Genomic DNA, 16,476 nt, shown 5'->3' on the forward strand with positions numbered 1-16,476 from the left:
GCATATATCTCAACATAATGGCTATATGCAAGAAACCTAGAGCCAACATTATCGTAAAGGGGGAAAAGAAGGAGTTTCTCTAAAATCGGGAACAAGATTCAGTACTCACTTTCTCCAATGATCAGTCAATATAGTACCTGAAGTCTTAGCTAGAGCAGAAACACAAACAAAAGGAATAGATTTTAAAAAGGAAAAGTCAAATTATCCCTTACTTGCTGGGTGTGGTGACACATGCCTTTAATCCCATCACTCGGGAGGCAGAAGCAGGTGGATCTCTGAGTTCGAGGCCAGCCTGATCTACAGAGCTAGTTCCAGGACAAGCACCAAAACTACACAGAGAAACCCTGTCTCAAAAAAATAAAATAAAACAAAACAGAAACAAACAAACAGACTAAATATTCCATCAGAAAACTATTGGATCTGATAAATATTTTCATCAAACTATCAGAATACAAAAACCAACATAAAAATCTGTACACTAGCAAAATCTTGCTAAAAGATTAGGAACACTAGCCCATTCACAACCACTTTTTAAAAAAACAACACAAAATACTTAGGAAGAAACTTAACCAAGGAGGTAAAAGGCTTCTATTATGAAAACTTTTGAAAAAAACTGATGCACTGCATTGAAGACACACACAAGCAGATGGATAAATGTGTATGTTCATGGATAGGCAGAATGATGATCTGAAGATAATGGTATTACTGAAAACAATCTATGGAGTCAACACAGATGCCATAAAAATTCCAGTATCTTAAGGTTGGGACATGGTTTATGAAGGAAGCTATGTGAGGAAAATTCTGAGAGCTTGTAAGAAAATTCCAAGGGGGAAAGAAAAAAAAAAATCAAGAGTCTTATTTGTTCATAATGGGATGTTCTTGGAATGTGCTTTCGTGTCCCTCCAGGTGTAGCAGGTAGGATGGGTTTACTCATCATCTACTATTATTATTCAGATGATGTGTCCAAGCATGGGTTGTCCTCATGATAGTGTATAGCCTAAGCAAGTATAAACTTTGCTTATATGAGCATGCTTAGCCCTCAGAATACACTCAGAATTGAGGTTATACCAATAAATTGTCTGATGCTCTTAATAAGTTGGCTATTTCATGGGACTTTAGTCTGCCTCTTTTTAAGGCTCCACTCTCCCAGGTTCATGCCACCAGCTAGAGCAGTAACACCTTAATATAGGACCTTAGTTGAAATTTCTAGAAAAGTTGGCTGGAGAGATGGCTCAGAGGTTAAGATCCATCAGAGGTCCTGAGTTCAATTCCCAGCAACCACATGGTGGTTCACAACCATCTGTACTGAGACCTGGTCTGCAGGCAGACATGCAGGCAGAACACGGTATGCATAACTAAACTAAAAAAAAAAAAAAAAAAGGAACATCCTAGGCTACACTAGATCCTGTCACAATACCCACAATCCCCATAGCCAAAAAGAAAAAAATGGTGGTATATATACACATAACAAAATTTTATTCAGCCATAAATAAAAATATAATTGTGACATTTTCAAGAAAATAGATGGAACTGGAAAGTATTATTTTAAGCAAAATAAGCTAGACTAAAGGAAAATTCTACATGTTTTCTGTCACATGTAGACCCTAAACTTCTATTTTTATGTATGTGTACATATGTATATATAAGAGAAAAGGTGTATTAGTTAGGGTTTTTATTGCTGTGAAGACACACCATGACCACGGCAATGCTTACAAAACAAAAAACAAAAACAAAAACAAAAAACGAAAACCAAAACATTTAACTGCAGTGGCTTGCTTACAGAAGTTCAGTCCATTATCACCATGGCAGGGAGCATGGCAGCGTGCAGGGAGACATGATATGGGAGAGAGAGCTGAGAGTCCTACATCTTGCAGGCAACAGGAAGTGAACCGAGAAGGTAACCCCGAGCATAGCAAACCTCAAAGCTCACCCCCACAAAGACTTGTTTCCTCCAACAAGGTCACACCTACTCTAACAAAGCCACACCTCCCAACAGTGCCATGCCCTATGAGATAATTACAGCCAATTGTTCAAACTACTACAGATGGACAATGAAACTATAAACTCACATGGAAAAGAGATGGTTAGGGTAGAAGGTGAGAGAAACAGAATATATGTGACATAAAGGCAGAAGGGAGGTTTCTGGAATCGGAAAGGCGCCAGCTAAGGGGGAAAAGGAGATGAGATGGGGGAGTAGGAGGACAAAGCATGCATGAAAATACTGTGATGAAACCCTACTTTGTATGCCTATCTTAAGACTAGTTTAAAAATATGATCTTATTTTGTTAAAAGAACCTTTTGTGTAGCTATTTCACACTGATGCAGTAAAAACAAAATCAATCCAACAGAGTGGAGCTCACCAACTCTTAGGGACTGGAGAAGAGTGAAGGGTTGACTACAAAGGGTCACAGAAGGGGATTTTTCAGGGGTGATGGAAGTGCTCTGTTTTTTTATTTGGTTTTTGAGGCAGAACCTTATATAATGTAGGTTATCCTTAAACTCACTATGTAGTCAAAGATAACCTTGAACTCCTGATCCTTCTGTCTCCACTTCCCAAACACTGAGATTACAAGTGTGAGCCATGATGCCCAGCAGTGTTTTGTATAGAGGGTCCCATGATCTATTAAGATATAAGAACAACGAATCTTATTGTGTATGAATTAAATTTTTGTTGAATTAAGTCAGAGTATGATGGTGGGGAAAACAGACTTAGAGGTTACTCACCAAGGTGGGGTCAATATCCTCAATTGCCAGAAGTCTGTTATATATACTGTGGACCTTCTCATACTTCATGCGACTCTAAGGTGGTAGAGAAGTGAATATAATAAATATATACTCACTAACGAGCAGATCTGAGCTTTAGGAGCCCGAAGACTATACTCCTGCTCCCATAACACACACAATGACACCTATATTGTACATAAACTTTTATGAACTTGAGACTAACAACTGTTTATGGTTATCATTTCTGGCCACAAAAGCAAAAGAAGCTGGAATAAAAAAAAAATTTTAGTCGTGCAGTAAAATTGTAAGCACTAGATGTAATCCCAGTATTCAGCAGGCTCAGGGAGAACTACAAGTTTGAGGCCAGCATGACACACACACACACACACACACACACACACACACACACACACACACACACACACGTGCACGCACATAGTTCCAAACCTTCTGACTCTTCTCACCTCTTCATAATCTGCATATGCAAAATAAAGGAGCATGTTCTTCTTTAATAAAGTGCTTATGGCTCTTTCATATATATTAGCAGCTTCATCACTAAATAATTTGGCATTGTTCATATCCTAAGAGGAAAAACAAAGTACATCCTCAAAAACTTTAATGTAGTTGAAAGTAAAAATGAGACAGTATCCACTTTATAATGTACTCACTAAACAAACAAACAAACCCAAATATACATTTGCTTTTAAGAAAAAAAAAATCAAGTATTCTTCCTGCTCTGGTCAATGAAGAGTTTCTAGGGCTTGAGCCCAGGGACCTCTACTACCCAGTCATGCATTCCAGCCCTCATTACTCTAAACTAGAGGAGAACCATTCAAGTTCTTTAAATGATACAGTACTTTGAACAGTTTTAAAAGCAAGCATATTTTAATTCTAAGGAAGTATAATCATCTGTGTTACTAAAGTTCATATTGACATAAGATTAAAATTTTCACCATATACTTTTTATATATAAACTTTTAATAAATTTAGCAAATAGAATGAGTTTTATTATGACGTTTTCATTTATATAGACACACACACACATCCACCACTGTATTTTCCTGAGAGTATACCACTATCTCGTCTAGTCTTTCCTCCCCACTTTCCAAATAGCTCCCCTTCTGCTATTTAATGTTATGTATGGGTATATGTGTATGTATGTTTGTTTAAACCTAGACAAAATTTATACTTTATTACTAAAATTGGTGTTATAATTTTTCCAGTAGATCTTATTGCTAGACCAAAGAAACAAAAGGAAGAAGGATGGGGAAGGATACGCACCCCTTTTTCTGCAAGCAGCTTACTTGACTGCTCCAGATACTGGGCAGCTTCGTACCAAATATCAGGGTGATGGCCCAGAACAAGCAGGCACTGTTCATAAGCAAACATAACTAAGGGAAGACAAGCACAAAAAACTCAATTAAGATAAAAAGAACTAACAACAATATCACTACAAGCGCACACGAGATTATTAGACTCAGACGTGGTCTTTAACAATGAATGATGATTTTGAAATAAAGCAGTAACCTCCAGAGGCTGATTTGTCCACTTCTACTGGGACAATGAGATGCTGGAAGGAGAGAAAGGCACCAGCAGTGCAAAAGTGAACAAAACTTCCAACAGTCAAGAAGGACAAAGGCTATGGTACCAGGTGGTGCACGCCTTTAATTTCAGCACTCAGGAGGCAGAGCTAGGCAGAGTTCTGTGAGTTTGAGGCCAGTCTGGTCTACAAGAGCTAGTTCTAGGACAGCTAGGACTGATACACAGAGAATGTCCTGCCCAGTTCTGCAGCCATTTAGTCCCAAAGAAACACACAGAGGTCTACATTAATTATAAACTGGCTGGCCTAGCAGCTCAGGTTTTCTTATTACCTAATTCTTACATCTTACAGTAACCCAAAATTCTTGTATGTGTTAGCCACATGGCTTGGTACCTTTATCAGCGAGGCATTCTCATGTTGCTTCCTCTGCAGACTCAGCCTTTCCTCTTCCCAGAATTCTCCTGTTCTGGTTGCCCCGCATATACTTCCTGCCTGGCTACTGGCTAATCAGCATTTTATTAAACCAATACAACAGACAAATCTTTACAGGGTACAAGATCATTGTCCCACAGCAAAACTCTGTCTCAAAGAACCACTCTTCTGACTACCATACATGTACACACACACACACACACACACACAAAGAAAGAAAGCTAAGTGACTTTACTGAGTGACTGGCATCTGGAGACCAAAGGGGCAGAGCTGGTCAGTGAGAAGTAAGTGGGACAGAGGAGAGGGTGGGTAGACATTGGCAGAGGTTACCAAGGATGTGACTCCGGTAAAGTTCTTGTCTGCCATGCATGTGGTTCTAGGTTTGTCCCCACTGCCCCAAAATAGATGTAAACAAAGAAACAGTATTTATAAAGCCCTGCATGTGAATGAGCCTACAAAATTGAAGAATTCAGTGAAATTGCAATCCAGTAGTAACAGTAGTTAGTAGAAGTCTAACGCTTCTGAAATTAAAAATTGTAAACTGAAGACAGAAGTTCTATTTCTGTGATAGAGCATATGCTAAGCATGTATAAATGCACAAGGCCTTGGGTTCAATCCCTGCTACTTCTTTATCTCCATGTGTATCTACGTGTGTATGTTGTCATATACACAGGTTATATAAGTAAAGTAAAAATAAAACACCCCTGCAAAAAAAAAAATAGCAAAAAACTGAATATTAAGTTGTACTGCAGAATAAAGTTGTACTGCAGAAATTAAAGTAGATTGGGTAAGGGGCAACAGTGAGATTCATATTGTCCAAATGAACAATAAGTAATACACACAAATAAAAATTAAAACACACACACACACACACACACACACACACACTTAGAAATACACCGTAACACATAAATTGTAAAAGAAAAATTAAAATTATAAAAAATTTTAGCCAGGGGCTGGAGAGATGGCTCAGAGGTTAAGAGCATTGGCTGCTCTTCCAAAGGTCCTGAGTTCAATTCCCGGCAACCACATGGTGGCTCACAACCATCTGTAATGGGGTCTGGTGCCCTCTTCTGGTCTGCAGGCATACACACAGACAGAATATTGTATACATAATAATAAATATTTAAAAAAAAAATTTTAGCCAGGTAGTGGTGGTGTCCACCTTTAAGCCCAGCACTTGGAAAGCAGAAGCAGGCGAATCTCTTTGAGTTTGAGTATAGCCTGATCTACAGAGCAAGTTACAGGACTGGCTTCATAGCTACTGGGAAACTGTCTTGAAAAACTAAAATTAAAAAAAAAATTAAATGGAAATTCATAAAACTAAAATTTATAGTACATAAAATGAATAATTTGCTTTATCAACTCAACAGCAGATTAGATATAATAAAACAAGGGGTAGGTGAACATGAAAATAGATCTATAGACATGATTTTGAATGAAAAACCACAAGTGGAAAAACAAAGATTTAGGAATAAAAAGTAAAGCTTCATTAGGGCATGGTCGTACATTCCTGTGACTCAGAAAGCTAAGATAGTAAGAGCCTGAAGTGGTGGGTAGGAGAAGCAGGAGCAGGGTTTGAGGCAATCCATGAAGTCAAAATCAAACAGTCCAAGATACATGTAGTAGGAGGCCCACGAGGGTTACTCTTGTTACCTCTTTTTGTTATAAGGGTCTGGTCCTCAGTACGGAGGGGGTTACTCTTCTCCCACTGGATGTACTTCTTCCACATGTCTACTTGCTGAGCTTCTTGAGGAGTGTTCTGAGGAGGCACTGACGGAGCATTGCGATCTAAGCCTTTCATTACTGTCTCATATTCCTAAGCAAACATTTACAGTTTTTTGATGAGCCTAGAACAACTCAGATATATGAGGGGCAAGTTGATCAGTCTAAAATACTTTGTTTAAAATGTTTACTCTCCTAATATCACTTAGTTAATATGATTTTAGAATTCAAGGTTATCTTCAGATATATAGTGAGTTTGAAGCCAACCTGGACTACATGAGACACTGTCTCAAAAGGCAGAAATCAAACAACATCCAAAACAACAAAACAAAAGCCCAAAGTAAGGAAGACATAACAGAGTGTTAGCAACCGAAACCAGATTCCTAGGAGTGGTGAATAGATACCCAGGGGCTATCTCTACAGGCAATGGAGGAGGGTCCCTCTGCAGGATGGATGGTGTAAGACATAACACAAGTGGAGTTCGGGAGTATCGTTATTGCCACCTTTGGAGAAGCTAATAGTTTGTACTATTTGGCTATTTTTCCAATGAACAGAAAGGTATGATGTACATAGCACAAAATCTGTCCCAGAGAGCTATGTTATTTTATAACCACACTCTGAATACAGAGTAACACAATATTCAGATAAGCAAATATGAAGGAAGGATATCAACTAATTCAATAATTCTATGTAAAACTTCTCTGCTTTGAAAAATATTTCTGCCTAGGCCTGGAAGCTCCAGTCTATAATTCTAGCACTTGGGAAGATGATACAGAAAGAATGCCACTAATTTGAGGGCAGCTGAGCTATATAGTATCAGGTCAATCAGAACTACATAGCTAGACTCTATTTCAGAAACAAACACAAAAAAAGAACTTTTATGACTGGGATGTAACTCAGTATTAGAACACTTCTGTGAATCCCCAGGTTGGATGATGCCCTGTAACAAATACACACACTGGGTTAGTGATGCCCAGTAACACCCCCCAACAAACAAAGGTAAAAAAATTCTTCCAAATATAACATGTTATTTCAATTTAACTATATCATTTTGCCAGGCCTTTAATTCTAACACTCAAGAGACAAAGGCAAATTGATTCCTTTAAGTATGAGGCCAGCCTGGTTTGCTTAATGAGTTCCAGGACAGCCATTGCTATAGATCCTATCTACAAAAAGACAAAATTGAAAATATCAAGAGTAACATCAGATAGGAAAACTTGCTAATTATTTTAATGATTTAGAACATTAAATTAAGTAGCCTGATAGAATTTCATACCTTTGCTACACGTCGAGCATTCATGTAGTCTCTACTCCGATCTTCAATCATTTTTTTAGCTAAATGAATATTGATACCCTGAAGAAAAAAATTATTATTATTAATTGCTTTTTCTTTTCTTTTTTTTTTTCCTTAACAGTTCTGCAGACTAAACCCATAGTCTCCTCCATAAAAGGCAACTAGACAAACACTCTATCACTAAACTATATATTAGGCCTAGAGGGAAAAATTTGACTAGCACGCATGATGGCTTTAGTAGGTAAAAGCACTTGGGTTTGATTCCCAACACCCACATGGTAGCTCATAACTATCTGTAACTCCAGTTCCAGAGAATCCAATGCTTCTTCAGGTCTCTTGGAGCACCAGACATATAAGCAGTGTATAAGACATTCATGTAGTCAAAATATCCATACATACACAAGCAAAAATTAAAAAACACACACACATACTCAGAAATACACTGTAACATATAAATCACAACAGGAAAATTAAAATTATAAAAAATTTTTAGCCGGTGGTGGTGTTCACTTTTAATCCCAGTACTTGGAAAGCAGAGACAGGCAAATCTCTTTGAATTTGAGATTTGAATTTGAGACAGCCTGATCTACTGTAGCTCTGTAGTAGAGATGAAATCATGAGATTCTATCTTATCTAGTCAAAGCAGTCATTAAGCAAACAAATCATAACTGCTCTCAAGGATGTGGACAAAAGGAACAATTATACACTACTGGTGGGAGCATAAATTAATTCAAATGTTAATACAGAGATTTCTTTAAAAAACTGCAAATAGACCTACACAGCTATACCTTTCTTGGTAGGGATCAAAAGGATTTAAAGCCAATATATCACAGAAATACTTGCACATTAACGTTACTGCAGAACTATAAAAATATAAATTATATATTGGAATCAATATAAAACAATGTGTCTAGGAGTATATAGCTCTATCATAGGGCAATTCCCTCAGATGAATAAAACTCAGGGTTTAATCCATAGTGCAGCAAAATAAATCCCAATAGCAGGAGGACACACTGTGTAACACTAACATTCAGGCACCTGACTAGAAGGCTACATTCCCTAAATTTAATTAAAATGACCAGTTTGAGCTGGGCAGTGGTGGCACACGCCTTTAATCCTAGCACTAGGGAGGCAGGGGCAGGCAGATCTCTGTGAGTTCAAGGACAGCCTGGTCTACAGAGGGTGTTCCAGGATAGTGAAGGCTGTTATGGGAGAAACCCTCTCTCAAAAACAAACAAACAGAAAACAAAGGAAAATGTTGAGTTTGTAATAAACTCTGGCTTAATTTACCTCTTCGTACTTGTTGTAGTCTCTCCAAAGTTGTTCAATGTTGATCATTGGATTAACACAACCTCGTTGATAAACTCTTCGGACAGCAGTTATTCTCTGGTTTTCTGCATAAGACCCAACAGCTTCCCTGAAGTTGGGTAAGAAATACCATTAATTGTATTATAGCCAAATCAATTGTTTATATATTAAAAATGAAAGCAATACTTACACGCCTTTTAAGAAATTGATGTAATCCACCCAAATCTAAGAAATAAAACAAAACATTAATATATTTTTGATTTTCACATTTTAGCACATACCCATGTCTCCTGCACACTGCGTAAGTACTCTACCTCTGAGCTATATTTCCATATATTTAAAACTATGAACTCTACCTGATAAGACATAATTTCCATTCCAATTTTATCCAGTGCAAAGTCATAAGCTTGAGCCATTTTTTCTCTGAAATGAAAATAAAAGAGAGTTTTAAAAACTTGTTATCAGCTGGGTATGGTGGTTCACGACTTCCCAAGAAGTTACTGACACAGGAAGCTGAGGCAGGAGCATTACCCTAAAGGCCAGTCTGGGCAACAGCAAATTCAAGGCCAGCCTAGGCTATATAGTACCCCTACTACTCTGAGCTACAAAGAAAAAAATCAAAAACCAAAACCGAACCTAAACTGTTGTCAAAATGCATCAGAGAACATCAGGTTAGAGTTGGTGAAGATAGGCAGGCAGGAGTCATAGTGGGCAACTAACTACCAAGCAGCTGCCTTGGACATCTTAAGTGGCACACATAACTTATACCATAGAACTTGCCAAGAATGGTGCTGAGACAAGCATTAAGAAATTTCTTGCACTTTTCCTGATTTCTTGAAGAATTCTGACTTTTCAAATACTTAGGTTTCTTCCCATCTGTTACTCAGAGACAAGAGATAGTATGAGTCATGTAAAAATGTGTGTCTAGAGACAACATCTAACCCCCAACACGCTCGCGCCCGCGTGTGCACCCACACCCACACTACAGTTTTTCTGTGTAACCCTGCCTGTCCTGAAACTCAATCTGTAGACTAGGCTGGCCTCAAACTCCCAGAGATCCACTTGCCTCGGTTTCCTGGCACTCGGATAAAAGGTGTGCACCACCACCACCTGGCTTCCACATGCATTCTGAAGACCATGATTTTACTTACTTGTAACTTGGCAGTTTACCCTTGGTTTCTCTGACGTATGAAAGATAACATTTCCATAAATCAATGTGCAAAACCTTCATAAGGCATCTTTGAAATAGCTTTAAATGTAAGAAAATAGTATCAGCATCCATTAAATCAATTTCATATTTGCATAAATGAAATAGCATATTAAAAAACAAAGTCAGGTCTTTTCAGAAATTACTTTTCTTATAAATAGAGAGATGGCTCTGTGGTTAAGAGCACTGACTGAGGGCCTAGGTTTGCTCATAACCATTTGTAACTCTAGTTCCAGGGTTCAGATGCCCACTTCTGTGGGCACCAGACATGCATATGGTGTACAAATGTGTGTATATAGTATGTACACACACACAGGCAAAAACACTTATACACATAGAATAAAAAGCTCTTTAAAATTTTTGTAAAAGGCAAATGCAATCCCCTCCTTTCAGTGTAGACAATTAAAATCATGCTTATGAATTTGTCAAGTATAGTCATTTTCTTCTCCCCAGAACCATAAGTAAATAAGTAAACAAATATAATCATTTTTCTTTTCTAAACTTTACTTCAGTTTAAATTAGCATATGAAAGGAATTTCATTGGGGCATTTTCATATTTTGCTCTTGTTGACACTGGTCCCTTATCCCTCCCCATCTCCCGGTGTTCCTGCTGGTTCCCTTCCTCTCAATAGCTCCCCTCTGCTCTCATGGCCAGTATATGCCACACACTTACTTTCCTTTTTCCTTTTTCCTCTTCTCTCTCAGCCCCTCTCTCATTCTCCCTCTCTCATACACACCTGCCCACACAACCATGTCTAGAATCCCCATGACAGAAAAATGCAGTATGAGTCTGGTTTATTTTTTTTAACATGTGATATCTAGTTTCATCTACTTTCTTGCAAATGTAATGATTTCGCTATGTATATGTACTGTATTTTCTTTATCCATTCATCTGTTGATGGACATCTAGGCTGGTTCCACTTCTTCTGCTGTGAACAGTACAGCAATAAACATGGATGTGCATATGTCTCTATTGTAGGATTCAGAGTCCTTTGAGTATATGCCCAAGTGTGATATAGCTGGATCACATAATAGACATTTATTTGTTTCTGAGTCAGAGTCTCACTATGTATCCCTGGCTGTTCAGGACTCCCTATGTAGAATAGGTTAGCCTCAAACTCAGAGACCCACACGATAAGATTAAAACTTATATACTACATACCTTGCTGCTGTTTGAGATCATGTTACCCAGGCTATGTACTAAAACATGACTCTCTAATTCTGCCTCCACTTCCCAAAGGCTGGGACTATAGGTGTGCATTACAACGTCTGTGTTGTTTGTTTTTTCGAGACAGGCTTTCTTGGTGTAGCTTTGGAGCCTGTCCTGGAACTCTCTCTATAGACCTCAAACTCACAGAGATCCATCTGCTTCTGCCTCCCAAGTGTTGGGATTAAAGGTGTGCACCACCATCGCCCAGTTCAGTGTCTGGCTTTTATATGTACTGCTGGAGACTGATCAGCAGTCCTGGCTCCTGCTTCTCATTCTTTGAGAAACCTCCATACTGATTTCCACAGGGCTGCACTACTTTACACCCCACTAACAATGGTACTTAACAATTCTCTTTTCTCATTTTCAACAGGATTTATTGACATCTTTTTCTTGGTGTTAGCCATCTGACAGGAATGAATTAGAATTTCAAAGTAGCTTTAATTTATATTTCCTGAAAGCTAAGGAATAGTTAAGTTTCTAAGTGAAGCTTATAACTGGAGTCAATAACTTAAAATTGTTTTACTATATTTATTTACCATATTAGTCATATAGAAACTCTTAAATTTCAAAATATATTTAAGAGAACTTACCTTTTCAACCTTGTCATAATTTTTAGCTTTAATCTGAAGAGAAACAAAGGAAAACATAGAGTTAATGTTACTTCTTCTTTTTTTTGTTTTTCGAGACAGGGCTTCTCTGTGGCTTTGGAGCCTATCCTGGAACTAGCTCTGTAGACCAGGCTGGTCTCAAACTCCCAGAGATCCGCCTGCCCCTGCCTCCCGAGTGCTGGGATTAAAGGCGTGAGCCACCATCGCCTGGCTCTAATGTTACTTCTTTTAACAGTATTTACTAATTTGACCATTATTTTAACCAATCTTACAAATTTTTCCTTCAAAAAAACCAAATAAGTCAAATAAAGTGGTGCACACATGTGATCTAGAACTTTCAATCATGAGCCCCAAGTGGTCAGAGAGAACTGGTTTCCAAGTAATCACTTATTACCCGTCAATTACTATTATCACTATCACTAATTTCTGCTTAAAATTAAGCATGTCCCCAACCTTCTTTTTTTTCTTTGAGATAAGTTTTCCCTATGTAGAGCTGGCTGTCCTGGAACCTGCTCTGTAGCCCAGGCTAGCCTCAGACTCTTAAATCTGCCTACCTCTGCCTCCCAGCCCGTGCTGGGATTAAAGGCATGTGTCACCACCACATACTCTTTAAACTTGTAATTCTTTAGAATTTATTCTTTGAGAATTTCATACTGTATATATACATATACATAATTACATCATTTCTCCCCTTCTCTTTTATATCTCCAAACCCTTCCATATATACTTTCTTGCTTTCAAATTCATGGCCTCTTTTTCATTATTGTTACACACATACATATATTACATGTATTCCTAATACATAAATACAATTTGCTTAGTCTGTATGATGAAACTTGTATGTTTTCAGGACTGACCATTTGATATTGGATAACCAATTGGTGTGCTCCTCCCTGGGGAAGACTATCTGCCTGCTCTCAGTGTTCCTTGGTTGTCGTAGTTCTTTGTGTAAGGCTGAGGCCTCCTGAGTGGTCTCCTTTCCACATTAGCATATCTATTGGTATACTCCTTGTTAGCTGCTGTTGGTGAGACTTAATGGGTGTGGTTTCTGACTTTCCTAAGAGACACATTTAACACCCTATTCTTCTGTCTTTTACAATCTTTCCATCCTTTCTTCCACAATTACCCCTGAGTCTAAGGTCCAAGAGTTGTGTTGGAGATGTACCAGTTGGGACTGAGCTTCACATTTGATTGGTTATAGTTTTCTGTAATGCAAAGAGAATTTTCCTTGACAAGGGGCAAGGACTGCACTTCTCTGTGGCTTTATGGACAAAACTTTAGAATGTAGTTAGGGATTGATTATGCTGTTTTAGTAGAGGCTATAGGTTCTCCTCCAGGATCCATGAATTCACTAGCCCCATGTACTGGCTAGGTTTCCAATACCAGGTATAATTTCCGTATTGTTGAATACGGAAAGTCCAATTAGAGAGCTGTTAGTTACTGCCAATGTTTGCATGCCACTACTGTATCATTAGGGTTATTGTGCCATGCTGGTCATGGTTGTGGTTCATAAGCATCACAGCTGGGTAGCAGTGTTGGTTGTTCCCTCCTCTGGAAGCTTACATGGCACCCGATACCATGAAAGATAGACCTAGGGAAACAGATTTTAGGTTATATCCAGCTCAGGGTACTTTGGGCCCTGTGTCTGAAGTGCATGGTGTTTTAAACAATAGCCTATATTTGGGAGTCTCTTGGACAAATCAAACATAAACCCCCAAACAGACATGAGAAGCCCTCTTTTGAGCTGTTGATCAGGACTGTGCAAAAAACTCCTAGAATATTATCTTTTTTTGAGACACGGTCTCACTATATAGCTCCAGCTTTCCTGGAACACTGCATAGATTGGCCAGTTTTGAACTCACAGAAATTCACCTGCCTCTGCCTTCTGGGGTCTGGGACTAAAGGAGTGGGCCTTATTCTTTCCCATCTCCAAACTCTTCTCGTATCCTCCCTACCATCCTTTCCCAAACTTCCTATTTTCTCTCTTAAAAACAAACAAACAAACAAAAAGCCACTGAAAACCAAGGAGCCTGATTGTGCTGGCCAATTACTCCTGACTATGGGGCTTGCCTTGAAGTGTGGTTGATACACCTACATCGTCACCCCTCTCCCAGCACCTATCATTTGCAAACAGCTTCTTAGTTTGGGATGGGACTTTGTGCCCACTTCTCCTGTGCTGGGATTTTGTCAGGCTTGAGCTTTTGTAGGCGTATCTTTGTGAGATCATATGTGCATTTGCACTGCTGTGTCTGAAAAATGATGTTTCCTTAAAATCATCTAGCACTCCAGCTCTTACAACCTTCTGCCCCTTCTTCCATTTAGATCCCTGAGCTTTGAGGAAAGAGGTCCAATAAAGACACCCCATTCAGGACTGGGCATTCCAAAATCTCTTCAGGTATGGTAACTTCTCTGGTGTAGGTTGAGTGATGCTCTGCTCTATGTAGATAGCAGTGTGTCATTTGGAATCATTTTATTGCTACGTTCATTAGAAGAATAATTTTAGTAGGTTTCTTCCAAAGGCCCATGACCCATCTACTCAGGTTCTTTGCCTGGTATGGGCTTCATCTCATAAAGTGGGTGTTAACTCTAACTCAAAAGTGGTTGTGAACCTGTAAATTTAAGGTTTTTTTTTTTTTTCACTCAAATTTCTTTTCTTTTTGGGTTGGGCATGGTGGCGCACATCTTTAATTCCAGCACTTGGGAGGCAGAGAAAGGTAGATCTCTGCGTTTGAGGTCAACCTGGTCTACAGAGCAAGTTCCAGGACAGCCAGGGCTACATAGTGAAATCCTGTCAAAAAGCAAAAGCAAAAACAAAAAAATGACAAAACAATAACTTTTAAAATTATGGTCTGTTTTCCATTGTTCCTTTTTCTTTCTACACTTAGGGACTTCTGGTTATAGGCTCAAAATATTAATTTTACTTTGTTTACTTAAAGTTTATCTGCTAGATTTTCCAGGTAATTAAGTCTGTGCATGACCATTCTACTTCAATTTAAGTACTGATACTGTAGTTGGTTAACAAATTAATGATTTCTGGCACCAGGTTTGCACCAATCAATAATGCATTTTGAATCTTGTGTTAAACTTATTTTTCCCAACTCTCCTCTTCTAGTAGCTGTTTGGTTGGGAGCCTGTGTCAGTTTTAGTTTATATTCTTCCTGTTGCTACACTTTGGTTGTTTTCTGATTCATAGACCTGTGCTGGCAGAGAAGCTGACTCCTCTCTGACTATGGAGGAGCAGATATAGACAGCAAGCAGGCTGTTAGTTCTTTACCAAGCAACCAAGAACGCATGCTTTAGGAAGGACTTAGTCTGCCTTTTTGATTCAGGTTTGCTTTTGTTTCTTAAAGGCCAATGTACGCAGCAGCAGTTAAAGGCAATTACTGCTCTTGCAGAGAACTTGTCCCAGCACCCACATGACAGCCCACAGTAACTCTAGTGCCAGAGGATCTGACACCTTCTGTCCTCCATGGACACTGTTTCCAGACAGTGAATAGATATATTAAGGTAAAATACCCATAAACATAAAACGAAAATTAATCTTAAAAAAAAAGAAGGCAAGCTGGTGTTAACTTTCTTCTGGGGTAGAAAAGCAATGAACAGCTTCTTGGTCTTTTTCCCTGTACTCTATGCAAAGCCCTCCTTGGCATCCACGAAACTGGAGGACACACATCTGATCACTGGAGAGTGGGGTTGCAGGTGAGTGTGAAGAGGGTAAGTTTAACTCACCAGCTTCCTATATGCAGATGAAATTACTTACAGGTCTTCCAAGTGGTCAGAAAAACCAAATTACTCATTGTCCAAACTACCCAAGAAGATGAACATATAACTCCCAACAGATGCAAAGTTAAAAACCGTAAGGCAGTATGTACAAACTTCCAAGTGAGAATGATAAACCAAGAGCCTACATATCAATTTACATTCACCAGAATGGTAAAACTTTAAAAGAGTATTAAGCAGTGCTTGGTGGTGTGCACCTTAAATCCCAGCACTCAGAAGGCAGAGACTGAAGGATCTCTGTGAGTTGGAGGTCAGCCTGACCTATATAATGAGTTCCAGGACAGCCAGGGCTATGTAGACAGATCCTGTCTCAAAAAACAAACAAAAATAAAACAAGCAAACGAAAATAGAAGAAAGGGGTTAATACTATCAAAGACATGCAAGGAAAAATTATACACTAGTGGACCAAGCAAGACATACCCCTTATGGAAAAAACACTGGTAACAGCCATTAAAAGAAAAACAATACAAGAACTAAGTTGTTCATAGCTCAGAGTGCTTGACTAGCAGTAGTAATGAAGCCCTGGGTTTGATTCTCAACACCACATAAATCAGATATGGTGGCTCATGCTTGTCACCTCAGCATGTTTTTTGGTTGGTTTTTTTTTTTTTTTTAGTTTTTCGAGACAGGGTTTCTCTGTGGTTTTGG

At 38.7% G+C, this 16,476-nt stretch overlaps 1 protein-coding gene across 1 annotated transcript in view; it reads right to left on the minus strand.

Moving 5' to 3' along the window:
- The window catches only part of Cstf3 (cleavage stimulation factor subunit 3), an 85,401-nt gene that overhangs the window by 17,732 nt on the left and 51,193 nt on the right, over positions 1-16,476 (minus strand). Inside the window, exons 4-13 of the mRNA XM_005364067.3 lie at positions 12,031-12,063; positions 10,175-10,272; positions 9,380-9,446; positions 9,214-9,248; positions 9,006-9,132; positions 7,698-7,775; positions 6,353-6,515; positions 4,006-4,115; positions 3,189-3,305; positions 2,725-2,799 (exon numbers count right to left, since the gene is read on the minus strand). Of these exons, the coding sequence (XP_005364124.1) occupies positions 2,725-2,799; positions 3,189-3,305; positions 4,006-4,115; positions 6,353-6,515; positions 7,698-7,775; positions 9,006-9,132; positions 9,214-9,248; positions 9,380-9,446; positions 10,175-10,272; positions 12,031-12,063 (903 nt within the window). The remainder of the gene's footprint in view (positions 1-2,724; positions 2,800-3,188; positions 3,306-4,005; positions 4,116-6,352; positions 6,516-7,697; positions 7,776-9,005; positions 9,133-9,213; positions 9,249-9,379; positions 9,447-10,174; positions 10,273-12,030; positions 12,064-16,476) is intronic.

The sequence above is a fragment of the Microtus ochrogaster genome (genome assembly GCF_000317375.1).
Source record: "Microtus ochrogaster isolate Prairie Vole_2 chromosome 14 unlocalized genomic scaffold, MicOch1.0 chr14_random_1, whole genome shotgun sequence".
Taxonomy (NCBI): domain Eukaryota; kingdom Metazoa; phylum Chordata; class Mammalia; order Rodentia; family Cricetidae; genus Microtus; species Microtus ochrogaster.